At 46.0% G+C, this 14,003-nt stretch overlaps 1 protein-coding gene across 1 annotated transcript in view; it reads left to right on the top strand.

The window, feature by feature from the left end:
- The window catches only part of LOC144485737 (uncharacterized), a 138,546-nt gene that overhangs the window by 662 nt on the left and 123,881 nt on the right, over positions 1 to 14,003 (top strand). Inside the window, exons 2-3 of the mRNA XM_078203839.1 lie at positions 137 to 244; positions 2,772 to 4,712. Of these exons, the coding sequence (XP_078059965.1) occupies positions 3,121 to 4,326 (1,206 nt within the window). The 5' untranslated portion in view covers positions 137 to 244; positions 2,772 to 3,120 and the 3' untranslated portion in view covers positions 4,327 to 4,712. The remainder of the gene's footprint in view (positions 1 to 136; positions 245 to 2,771; positions 4,713 to 14,003) is intronic.

Genomic DNA, 14,003 nt, shown 5'->3' with positions numbered 1-14,003 from the left:
TCTGTGATTTTGGAATCTCCTTTTACAGATGGTTAGAAGAAGAGGATTTTTACAGCAATCTCAAAGCCCCCAAAAATGTGTATCTCTTAATTTCAAGCCACAATTAACACATGACTCTTGTAATCTCCTTTTGCAGGGAGTTAGAATATTTGAAGATTGCAATTTTTCTCTGATTCCAGTGCTTCTGACATCTTTCCAGCTGCAGGTTTTAAATTAGAAAACAGTGAAATTGTTTCAGAGGCGAGTATTATTGAACATTTACCTATAATTTTGAATTTTCGTGCTGTGCTCTGTTATCTGTTCTCTGGTTCCACGTCTCTGGGCTGGTGTGACTCCGTTACTGTGGATCTGAATCCATGTCCATCCATTGCTTTGTTTCACCTCTGCCCTCCCTGATCACCTCTCTGTCATTGTCAGTTCAGAGAAGGATCTGCAGGCTGATACCTGGGATGAAGGTGTTGTTTTGGGAGGAAAGTTTGGGCCTGTACTGACTGGAGTTTAGTGGTGATCATAGTATTGACATCAGATTGTGAGGTAATGATTAGTATAGATGAAGAGAGGATGTTTCCAATGTTGGGGATTCCAGAATTAGTCGGCAGATTGTCAAAATAAAGGGTCCCCCATTTCTGATGGTGAGGAGGAGAAATGTCTTCCCTCAGAGGGCCGTTAGTCTTTGCAATTCTCTTCCCCAGAGAGCAGTGGAGGCTGCATCATTAAATATACTCAAAACACAGAGATTTTTGATCGAAAAGGGAGTCAAGGGTGACAGGAAGAAAACTGGAGTTAAGATCACAATCAGATCAGCCATGATCTTGATGGGGAGGTGATGGTCTTGTGGTATTATTGCTGAACTATTAATTCAGAAACTCAGCGAATGTTCTGGGGACCCGGGTTTGAATCCTGCTATAGAATCATAGAAATCCGACAGTACAGAAGGAGGCCATTCAGCCCATCGAGTCTGCACCGACAACAATCCCACCCCATAGCAGCTGGTGGAATTTGAATTCAATTAAAAATATCTGGAATTAAGAAATTACTGATGACCATGAAACCCTTGTCGATTGTCGGAAAAACCTATCTGGTTCACTAATGTCCTTCAGGGAATGAAATCTGCCATCCTTAACTGGTCTGGCCTTCATGTGACTCCAAAGCCACCACAATGTGGTTGACTCTCAACTGCCCTTCAAGGGCAACGAGGGATGGGTAATAATTGCTGGCCAGCCAGCAACATCCATGTCCCATGAATTAATTTAAAAAATTCAACTGAGCAGCTTGGTGGGCTGAATTTCTAACTATTTCTTATGATCTGTCAGGAACATGAAATGGTGAGTGTCGATCAGCATTAATGAGCACCTTCAGGAGAATTGGGTAGTGTAATATATTAAAGAGGACAGTAAACTAATATCGGACAGAGACGTGTCTGATGTTTTTTTTTATTCATCCTTGGGACACGGGCATTGCCGGCTGGGCCAGCATTTACCACCCATCCCGAATTCCCCTTGAACTGAATGGCTCGCTCGGCCATTTCAGAGGCTGGTTGAGAGTCAACCACATTGCTGTGGCTCTGGAGTCACATGTAGGCCAGACTGGGTAAGGACGGCAGATTTCCTTCCCAAAAGCACATTAATGAACCAAATGGGTTTTTTGGTCAATCGACAATGGTTTCATGGTCATCAGTAGATTCTTAATTCTAGATTTTGTTTTTAAATTCAAATTCCACCATCTGCCGTGGTGGGATTCGAACCCGGGTCCCCAGAACATCAGCTGAGTTTCTGGATTAATAGTCTAGCGATAATACCACGAGGCTTTCAGCTCCCCTGTTGTTATATGGTACAGATTAGATATATTATTTATAGCTCTGTAATAAAATACACTTATTATACCTGGCTGTGTAATTTTGGACTGCAGCTATATTATATATTTCCAACAATCTCTTCCCTCAGAGAATTGTGAGTATCTAGATTTCTCTTCCATAGGGACCAGTGGAGGGATTGAATATATTCAAGGATGAGTTAGACAGTTTTTGAATGACAAGGGAGTCAATAACTATTGGGAACAGGCTGGAAAATGGAGAGAAAGCTCAGATGAGGAAGGATTTCATCACTGAAGGATGTGGTGATGTTTTGGATTCTCTACCCCAGAGGACTATAGAGCCTCAGCCATCAAGAATTTTCAAGAGAGGGATTGATAGGTTTCTAGATATTGAAGATATCGATGGATGTGGGGGACAGTGTGGGGAAAATAATGCAGAGGTAGATCAACCAAGAATCTCAATGAATGGTTGAGCAGACTCGATGGGCCGAATGCTGACTGCAGCTCCTATTTGTTCTGATTTCTGTGCTGGACAGGAAGCAGTGAGCATGGATCTGTCAATCAGCCTCAATCAGCACCTTCAGGAGAATTGGGAGGGTGAATATTAGATACAGCAGAGTGAGAATGGAGGGAGAGTGTGTGGGATGGAGATTCACAGCTTTTGGGGAATGAGAGAGGAAAGAATGTTCATTAGAATCATAGAATTGCTACATCTTATCAACCATCCCTGAGCTTTCACAATGAATCCCACTTCTGAGGACACCCTTATCTCTGACTTGTCTGTACTGCTGGCAGTCTCACAAAGCAGCTGCCTGTGTGCTGATACGGGAGGCCCTGCTCGGCAAGTTTAATGCTCCATGACTGTGTCTTTAATGAATGCTCCATAGAAACTAGAAATGTAGATTTGAATTTCGATCATATTCTAAATTGCGATGTTTTTTTTCTAAATTGACTTACAGGATATTAGACAAGGAGAAATCAGACAGAAATCTCCAACATCACATCGAGATCTGACAGAGTGACTCGATTTCTTGGGACCTGAATATCATCGGCCTTTGAACCTAGCAGGAGAAATGTTTGTTTGGCCTCTTGGCTTCAAAAGATTGTAAACATCACTGTGACTAGGAATGCACTGAGATACACACACCCGAGTGAGAGTGTTCCAGGGCACTGAGAGTGGAAAGAGCTTTAACCAGTTACACAGCCTGAAAATACATCGCAGCATTCACAGCGGGAGAGACTGTACCCGTGTTCTGTGTGAGATTTAACTGATTGTTTAACCTGGAGAGTCACAAGGACACCCGCACCATGGAGAAACCGTGCAAATGTGGGGACTGTGGGAAGAGATACAGAGCCCCATCTGAGCTGGAAATTCATCAACGCAGTCATACTGGGGAGAGACCATTCACCTGCTCTGTGTGTGGGAAGGGATTCATTCATTTAGGCAGCCTGCAGAAACACAAGGTCACTCATACCCAGGAGAGACCTTTTAAATGTTCTGACTGTGGGAGCAGATTCAAACGCTCTCAGGGACTGGTGTCCCACCAGCGCATTCACAGTGAGGAGAGACCGTTCAGCTGCTCTCACTGCTCAAAGAGGTTTAGAACATCATACCACCTGCGGAGACACCAGCGAGTTCACACTGGGGAAAGGCCGTTCCCCTGCTCTGTGTGTGGGAAGGGATTCACTCAGTCATCCACCCTGAAGACACACCGAGTCACTCACAGCAATGAGAGACCGTTTAAATGCTCTGACTGTGGGAGCGGATTCAAAAGCTCTCAGGATCTCGTGTCCCACCAGCGCATTCACACTGAGGAGAGACCGTTCAGCTGCTCTCACTGCACAAAGAGGTTTAGAACTTCATCCAACCTGCAGACACACGAGCGAGTTCACACTGGGGAGAGGCCATTCACCTGCTCTGTGTGTGGGAAGGGATTCACTCAATTATCCACCCTGCTGAAACACAAAATTACTCACACCCAGGAGAGACCCTTTAACTGCTCTGACTGTGGGGGAGGTTTAAAAAGCTCTGGAGAACTGGTATCCCACCAGCGCATTCACACTGAAGAGAGACCGTTCAGCTGCTCTCACTGCACAAAGAGGTTTAGAACATCATACCACCTGCGGATACACCAGCGAGTTCACACTGGGAAAAGGCCATTCACCTGCTCGGTGTGTGGGAAGGGATTCATTCAGTCATTCCACCTGCGCACACACAATCTCACTCACACCAATGAGAGACCGTTTAAATGCTCTGACTGTGGGAGCGGATTCAGAAGCTCTCAGGATCTGGTGTCCCACCAGCGCATTCACACTGAGGACAGACCGTTCAGCTGCTCTCACTGCTCAAAGAGGTTTAAAACGTCATCCAACCTGCGGATACACCAGCGAGTTCACACCGGGGAGAGACCATTCACCTGCTCTGTGTGTGGGAAGGGATTCACTGCTTCATCCAGCCTGCTGAGACACAAAGCCACTCACTCCAAGGAGAGCCCCTTTAAATGCTCTGCCTGAGAGGCCGGCTTCAGAAGCTCTCAGGAACTGATGATCCCCGAGCACATTCACACCGGGGAGAGGCCGTTCAGCTGCTCTCACTGTTCAAGGAGGTTTAGAATATCATCAACACTGCTGAAACACCAGTGAGTTCGCACCGGGGAGAAACCATTCACCTGCTCGGTGTGTGCGAAAGGATTTACTCAGTTATCCAGCCTGCCCAGACACAACATCATCACACCCAGGAGAGACACTTTAAATGTGGGCGTGGCTTCAAAAGCTCTCGGGAACTAATGTCCCACCAGTGAGTTCACACTGGGCAGAGGCTGGTCACCTGCTCTGACTGGGAAGGGATTCACTCAGTCAGCAAACTTGGTGAAACACCAGTGAGTTCACAAGTGATGACAGTTCTGGGATTATTCTTGTGAATCTTTCTTGCCTCTTCTCCAGTGCCTCTGTTTCCTTTTTCTAAATGGAGATCACAAATAGAACGTAGAACAGTACAGCACAGGAACAGTCCCTTCAGCCCACCATGTTGTGTCGAACATGATGCCAAATTAAACTATTCCTTTCTGCCTGCCCTTGGTCCATATTCCTCTATTCCTTGCATATTCATGTGCTTATTTAAAACCCCCTTAAACGCCCCTATCGTATCTGCCTCCACCACCACTCCTAGCAGTGTGTTCCAGACACCTACCACTCTCTGTGTACAAAAACTTACCTCTCACATCTCCTTTGAACTTTCTTGAACCCCACGATCCCTCTGGACATTAACTGTCTACTTATCCTTAATAGTTGATCTTCCAAAGTGCAGCACCTCACACATGTCTGGATTAAAATCCATCTGCCATTTCTCTGCTCATATCTGCAGCTGATCTACATCCCACTGTATCCTTTGACAACGTTCTACACTATCTCCAACTCCATCTAGTTTTGTGTCATCTGCAAGCTTGCTAACCCACCCATCCACGTTTTCATCCAAGTCATTTATATATATCACAAATAGCGCAGGTCCCAGTACGGATCCCTGTGGAACACCACTGGGAATGGACCTCCAGTCAGAAAAACACCCTCCACCACTACTCTCTGACTTCTATGGGCAAGTCAATTCTGAATCCAAGTGGCCAAGTCACCGTGAATCCCATGCATCTTAATCTTCTGGATGGGCCGACCATGAGGGACCTTGTCGAAAGCCTTACTAAAATCCATGTTCACAACATCCACTGCTCTACCCTCATCGATCACCTTCGTCACCTCCTCGATAAAATCAATCAAGTCAGTAAGATGTTGACGGTGCTCCCACTGCAGTCCTGTGATGAAAATATAGACTGGTTGGTGAAATGTAGATAACAGGTAGAATTGATATCTAATGAGGACTTTATACTTTAGAATTGAATACAGGGCTCATTGTTACTAACGGGGAAAGAAGGGTTAAAACCCTTACCCAGAACCCTTTTCACACACACGTGGACATCTCTGAATCTGACGCACACCAAATGGAACGTTACACAAGGGGCTGGAATTCATAGAACATAGAACATAGAAAGTCACAGCACAAACAGGCCCTTCGGCCCACAAGTTGCGCCGATCACATCCCCACCTCTAGGCCTATCTATAGCCCTCAATCCCATTAAATCCCATGTACTCATCCAGAAGTCTCTTAAAAGACCCCAACGAGTTTGCCTCCACCACCACCGACGTCAGCCGATTCCACTCACCCACCACCCTCTGAGTGAAAAACTTACCCCTGACATCCCCCCTGTACCTACCCCCCAGCACCTTAAACCTGTGTCCTCTCGTAGCAACCATTTCAGCCCTTGGAAATAGCCTCTGAGAGTCCACCCTATCCAGACCCCTCAACATCTTGTAAACCTCTATCAGGTCACCTCTCATCCTTCGTCTCTCCAGGGAGAAGAGACCAAGCTCCCTCAACCTATCCTCATAAGGCATGCCCCCCAATCCAGGCAACATCCTTGTAAATCTCCTCTGCACCCTTTCAATGGCTTCAACATCTTTCCTGTAATGAGGTGACCAGAACTGCGCGCAGTACTCCAAGTGGGGTCTAACCAGGGTCCTATAAAGCTGCAGCATTATCTCCCGACTCCTAAACTCAATCCCTCGATTAATGAAGGCTAGTACGCCATACGCCTTCTTGACCGCATCCTCCACCTGCGAGGCCGATTTAAGAGTCCTATGGACCCGGACCCCAAGGTCCTTCTGATCCTCTACACTGCTAAGAATGGTACCCTTCATTTTATACTGCTGCTCCATCCCATTGGATCTGCCAAAATGGATCACTACACACTTATCCGGGTTGAAGTCCATCTGCCACTTCTCCGCCCAGTCTTGCATTCTATCTATGTCTCGCTGCAACTTCTGACATCCCTCCAAACTATCCACAACACCACCTACCTTGGTGTCGTCAGCAAACTTACCAACCCATCCCTCCACTTCCTCATCCAGGTCATTTATGAAAATGACAAACAGCAAGGGTCCCAGAACAGATCCCTGGGGCACTCCACTGGTCACTGACCTCCATGCAGAGAAAGACCCCTCCACAGCCACTCTCTGCCTTCTGCAGGCAAGCCAGTTCTGGATCCACAAGGCAACAGCCCCTTGGATCCCATGCCCTCTCACTTTCTCAAGAAGTCTTGCATGGGGGACCTTATCGAACGCTTTGCTGAAGTCCATATAGACCACATCCACCGCTCTTCCTTCGTCAATGTGCTTGGTCACATTTTCAAAGAACTCAACCAGGCTCGTAAGGCACGACCTGCCCCTGACAAAGCCGTGCTGACTACTTTTGATCATACTAAACTTCTCTAGATGATCATAAATCCTGTCTCTCAGGATCCTCTCCATCAACTTACCAACCACTGAGGTTAGACTCACCGGTCGGTAATTTCCCGGGCTGTCCCTGTTCCCTTTCTTGAATATAGGGACCACATCCGCAATCCTCCAATCCTCCGGAACCTCTCCCGTCTCCATCGACGATGCAAAGATCATCGCCAAAGGCTCCGCAATCTCCTCCCTCGCCTCCCACAGTAACCTGGGGTACATCCCATCCGGTCCCGGCGACTTACCAACCTTGATGCCATTCAATAGTTCCAACACATCCTCTTTCTTTATGTCCACATGCTCGATCCTTTCTGTCCTCCGCAATCCAGCAGTACAACCACCCAGATCCCTTTCCACCGTGAATACCGAGGTAAAGTATTCATTAAGCACCTCCGCCATTTCTAACGGTTCCGCACAAACTTTTCCCCCTTCACCTTTTAAGGGTCCTATGCCTTCACATCTCATCCTTTTACTCTTGACATATTTGTAGAAAGCCTTGGGATTCTCCTTAATCTTACCCGCCAAGGTCTTCTCATGACCCCTTCTCGCTCTCCTAATTTCCTTCTTAAGCTCCTTCCTACATCGCGTATACTCCTCTAAATCCTTAACACCTCCTAGCTCTCTGAACCTTCTGTACGCCTCTCTTTTCTTATTTACCAGGTTCATCACAACCTTCGTGCACCACGGTTCCCGTACCCTACCAACACCCCCCTGTCTCATCGGAACGTTGTCATGCAGAGCTCCAGACAAACATTCCTTGAAAATCCTCCACTTTCCTTCGGTACTTTTCCCCAAGAATGCCTCCTTCCAATTTACCCGTCTAATTTCCTCCCTGATGACACTGTATTTCCCTTCACTGGAAATTCACTGGAATTTCTTAACAACCTTTCAATAGAAATGTCCTGGTACCGACTGTGACAAAGGACACAACAGACAGCAAGAACCAGGAGGAACCTTTAACCCAGAGAATGTTAATAACCTTGTTCAGGACACCGGTGCCAGGCACAGGAGGATCCCAGGAAAAACGGAACATTTAATTTCTGTCTGTTTCACAATTCTAAATGTCTGATTCTTTAACAAAGGAATGTTTAAAAACAGCATTGTGATATTCCAAGGTCAACTGTGTCTGGGAAAGGGGCACACTGATGTGTTTTTATTTTAAACAGGATCCATTGAAAAGCAGCTCTGGACGATACGAGCACCTCCTGACCTACTTTCAATTCATTTCAAATCACCCATCACTTTCCCTGGAATATTCTTTATTCTTTCCTGGGATGTGGACACTGCTGGCAAAGCCCCAGCACACGTTGCTCATCTCCTAATTGCCCCTGAACGGAGTGACTTGCTCAGCCATTTCAGAGGGGCAGTTAAGAGTCACCCACATCGCTGTGTGGGTCTGGATTCACATGTAGGCCAGACCGGGTAAGGATGGCAGATTTCCTTCCCTAATAGGGAGCATGAAGAGGGTGAACTGGATGGGTTTTTACAACAGTCGATAGTTTCATGGTCACCGTTTCTGACACTAACTTTATATAATTCCAGATTGATTCACTTGAATTCAAATCCCACCAGCTGCCTGTCCCCAGATCCTTTGCTGGGTCTCTGCATTACTCGGCCAGTGACATTCCCACCACCTCCCCCTGAATGGAATATTTCACACAACCCTTAGTTAAACAGGAAGGAGAAAAGAGAAAGATTTGACCTTTGGTTGACCTCATCACCAACTACAGAAACCTTAAAGCTGACCATTCTGTAAAAGTTTAAAAACTTTATTTTTATAAAACACAGAGTGAGAAACAGGTGAAAAGTAACGATGGACGTTCCGACTGACATCAGAAACAGTGACTGACCGGATAAACACTCACTACATCACAGAGCGATCCTCAACCATTAAAGAATTGACCCACAATCAGGAATGAGAGAGCCTTATAAAAAGGGGCAGGAGTTTACACAGAGAGGTGACACCCACAGCTGCTCAGGATGATGGAATTCAGTTCAGGAAGGGGATAAAGTGAGAAGCTTTCGCGATTCAAGGCAGAAGTATTGAACAATCTGGAATCAGTGCTTCTCGAGCTTGCTGACTAGCCGAACACTTCAATTAATCTCATCATAAAAACCCCCAGTGTAAATCAGATGGATTTGACTGACAAATGTTGAAGTGTTGATTTAGACCCACAAGTTTTGACTTCCCATTTGAGCCTGGGGCACCTTTCTGTCTCTCTGTTGCTCGTGTCAGTGACAGCCAGGCGACGGAGCTGAGGGCTGAATTTAGCTGAGAATAACAGGCCTGCGCCCCAGTTGGGAAACTGCCCTGGGCGTTGCACTAATAGAGAGACAGGAAGCTGCTGGAGAACTGACTGGGAAATGGGCCTCCAACCAATCAGGGCACCGGAGGAGGTGACCAGGGCTGATGGTGATGTGACCCCCGGGTTCAGTGTCCCTGTGTCCAAAGCGTGGAGTCACGGGAACAGGGGACAGAGCAGCTGAAGAGAATCCAGTTGTGTCCAGAAAATTGTGAACATCCTTTTACTCTGGTTGTCTTTGATCCTCAAGTCATTTTCTGTTTGTTTTAACCATGTTCTATTTCATCAATAAACTTCTTTCAATAAAATTATTTGAATTTTCTGGACTTTTCCTGATGAGATTGATGCACTTTAGGGAAAGTGGGTGAGAGGGGTTGGCAGGCTCTTTAACAGAAAGTGAGTCCCTCTAAGGTAATTGGCAAAGGAGCCAGAGGGGGAGATGAGATTTTATTTTTGACTCAGCGATGTTAGAAAATGAGGTTCAGGGAATCAATTAACCCTTTCTCCCTTTTCCCAAACTCTGAAATGATTCCCAGTGATAACCCTTATTGGTGACAGTGGTTAGATTTTATTCAGTATCAATAAGAGCTGACACAGGCTAATGTCTGAGCAGTCGTATCAAAGTGCAGCAGCATTACCATTACACTCTGGGTAGAAGCAGCATCTCCACGGAAATGCTCCCTGCTCTGCCCCAGATGCCATGGCACCAGTCAATGCAATAAGTAAAACCTCGACTAATCTCTGTGCTCGGGGAATCCCTCCTTATACTTTTTTACATCACAAAGTCTATGGAGACTGATTTAACCCAATCATTGCTCAGCTAACATTTGAACGGACCAATTACAAAACCAGTCACTGAACCATCTGTATCCGCCCAAGCCATGTCAAACTCTCAAACAATTGTCTTCCCACGCTGCGTCCCTGGTACAGGGAGTCAGCATTCCCATGCCAAGTAGTGAAAACATGGTGGCCTTCACACCCTGGTGTCATCTAGGATTCAAGGCCCTATTGTTTTCTCTGTCCTCTGGGAGTTGTTTATCTCCCTGCTCCCACAGAGCAAGTCGTCTGTTCTCAGCTCTGCTGGATTTCTGCTGAAGTTTGGCCCCTTTTACACCTTTTGGATCAATAAAACATTTGGTCAATGACCCAAACCACAATTTCCCATCCTGTCACCTGTCAACCATCCTTACCCAGAGTGTAATCACAACAGGAATAAAAACAGGAGAAGTGTCACAATCAAATTCAAAATCAATGCACAGCCAGTCATATAATTCACGAATTAGCAAGAAAATCCCAAGTAGGGGATCTCCCAGGATTCTTAAAGTCTACACCTTGAAGGGGAGGAAAATTATGTCGCTGACTCCTCACTCAATTTCACTCCGTTATTTTCCAGTTCTGTTCTGGCCCCGCCTGGGGTAACATCTACTCGATCTTCTCTTCTGAAGGAGCACCGTGAGTTCTAGGTTACTTGTACATAAGGACAGATGCTTCAGGCAACAGATCAAGCATGGATGTAAAAGATTCTCCAGCTCTCTCTTTACCCCTATCCAACTTGTGGACAGTTCTTACTCAGTATTATTTCTTCCAAGCCCTTAATTTTCCCAATCTATAATACTATCCATTTTACTTTAATTTTCCTCACTTTGTGAGCATGTGCAGTGCGTTTAATTGGATCCTGATTGTTTTGAACTCAGTTTCTCTCTGGAGTGTGTGTCAATGCCTTGATGGTGTCACAATGTTGTCTCAATCCCCTGTCACATTAACTATTTCATCTCCTGCAGTGTCTCAAGTAGCTGTGTGTGTTTGGGACCCACTCTTCACTCCATCTCACCATGAATTGGGCGGCATGGTAGCACAGTGGTTAGCACTGCTGCTTCACAGCTCCAGGGTCCCGGGTTCGATTCCCGGCTCGGGTCACTGTCTGTGTGGAGTTTGCACATTCTCCTCGTGTCTGCATGGGTTTCCTCCGGGTGCTCCGGTTTCCTCCCACAGTCCAAAGATGTGTGGATTAGGTTGATTGGCCAGGTTAAAAATTTCCCCTTAGAGTCCTGAGATGCGTAGGTTAGAGGGATTAGTGGGTAAATGTGTGAGGTTAGGGCCTGGGTGGGATTGTGGTCGGTGCAGACTCGATGGGCCGAATGGCCTCCTTCTGCACTGTAGGGTTTCGATGTGTTCTTCTATGTGAATTTAGGCTTGTTATTTTTCACATGTAACAAATCACATCTGCACACTCACTCCGCGATCCCAAAATCATGTCACACATTGTTAACTCTCAGATGTGCTGACGAAAGGATCAAAGTGAGTGTCTGTCTTTCTTATCTCCCTGTTAGTTATGGTCTGATATTTCATGCAGTGACCAGGCTTTCAAATGTAGATTTCTTTAAAACAAAGTTCATGGATGTCGGAGTGTTTCACAGACCAAATATTATACTGGCCTTCACTGATTTACAACTCGGCTAATACAAAGAACAACATGGCAGTACAGTGGCACAGTGGTTAGCACTGCTGCCTTACAGCACCAGGGATCCAGGTTTGATTCCTGGCTTGGGTCACTGTCTGTGTGGAGTTTGCACATTCTCCCTGTGTCTGCGTGAGTTTTCTCCAGATGCTCCGGTTTCCTCCCACAGTCCAAAGATGTGTGGGTTGGGTTAATTGGCCATGCGAAATTGACCCTAGTTTCTGGAGGATTAGCAGGGTGAACAGGTGGGGTTACGGAGAAAGGCTGGGATTATTGTCAGTGCAGGCTTGATGGGCTGAATGGCCTCCTTCTGCACTTTGGGATTCTATTCTATGAATATAATGAAGCTAATATAATGGGCATCTTGTTGATTTTCAGCCTGGGCGAATACAGTGACCTGGAGTTTTATGATCCTTTTGGAATTTTTGGGTGGAACCTGATTGAAAGGTCAGTGCTGTCTTTGCACAGTTTTTTAACAGGAGAAAGTTTTCGTTTCATTTTGTCACAAGCTGTCTGGACTGCAAACTGAAAGCAGTGTTTGTCGTCTCTCTCTCGAATGAAGATTCTGCTGCCTGAGAGTTGCCAGCTGGAAGATAGAAGCAAGCAGTCTCTCTCTCTCTCTCTCTCTTTCTCGAGGTTTTGGACGTTCCAGGACAGGGAAGGCAGAGTTTGAATTCAACATTTTAAGGGCGAATTCACAGCAGGTGTTAAAAAGCTGCCAAATCCAGCATCACGTGAGCATACCTGCTTTCTGTGCAGAACCTAGAATGGGGTGTATGTTTGTAGGGATTATTTGATTTGGAACACTAAGCTGCACTGGTTGATATAAGAAAGATCATGGTTGCTTTTTATTGCAATTGGTAAAAGTTATGCTATTTTTTCTAATTAAATTTTAACTGTGTTCATAAATTAACTTTGTTTGATAAAAGCTTCCTAGTGGGTCACTTGAATCGTACCTGGAGTGAAACATCTGACACTCACTCAAGTGCAAATCTTATGGCTAGGCTGATTTTGTAAAACACCTTGGATTTCTGACCTGGATCATAACACATTTCACCCACACCCAAGGTGAGTTATTCAAATTCCTTTATTGTCCAGGACAATATGTTTGCAATATTTTTAAAACAGAAATTCGACCTCCACATTTGATTTCAAGTATGAACATATTCTGTTCGTTTGTTCTTTATTGTCGATGTCAGGCTGGGGTTGTTCCCCTTGGAGCAAAGGAGGTTGAGGGGAGATTTGATAGAGGTGGACAAGATTCTGACAGGTTTAGATAAGGTGGACAAAGAAAAGCTGTTCCCATTAGCTGATGGGACAAGGACGAGGGGGGACACAGATTGAAGGTTTTGGGTCAGAGATGTAGGGGGGGATGTGAGGAAGAATATTTTGATGCAGCGAATGGTAATGACCTGGAACTCGCTGCCTACGAGGGTGGAGGAAGTGGAGACAATAAACAATTACAAAGGAAATTGGATGGGCATTTGGGGGATTTCAAACAGAAATGCTGACGAAATATCACTGAACTTCCTAACACCCTGTCACTCTGTGATCCTTGTGAAATTTAAAACCAGGTATTCGCAACAAGACTCAAAGAGCATCAGCTCACTGGAGGCAAAGTCATGAGACCGGCCAGTCCAGCAGAAAGAAACCCTCCGACCCTCCCCATTGACCAACTGTGAGAATGAACAAAATGCAGTCCCGGATGTAATTGAGAGCAGAAACAATAACAGCAGAATCTAATGCCCATATTCACTTGTGAACTCGCTGGTGTGTCAGCAGGGTGGATGAATCACAGAACTCCTTCCCACACTGAGAGCAGGTGAATGGTCTCTCCTCGGTGTGAACTCGCTGGTGTGATTGCAGGGTGGATAACCGAGTGAATCCCTTCCCACACACAGGGCAGGTGAATGGCCTCTCTTGAGAGTGAACTCGCTGGTGTCTCCGCAGATTAGATAACTGAGTGAATCCCTTTCCACACGGAGAGCAGGTGAATGGCCTCTCCCCGGTGTGAACTCGCTGGTGTGACTGCAGGGTGGATAACCGAGTGAATCCCTTCCCACACACAGGGCAGGTGAATGGCCTCTCCCCAGTGTGAT

This window comes from Mustelus asterias, unplaced genomic scaffold (genome assembly GCF_964213995.1).
Source record: "Mustelus asterias unplaced genomic scaffold, sMusAst1.hap1.1 HAP1_SCAFFOLD_216, whole genome shotgun sequence".
NCBI classification, from domain to species: Eukaryota; Metazoa; Chordata; class Chondrichthyes; order Carcharhiniformes; family Triakidae; genus Mustelus; species Mustelus asterias.
The sequence above is the reverse complement of the archived record's forward strand: the minus strand, read 5'-3'. Positions and strand labels throughout refer to the sequence as shown.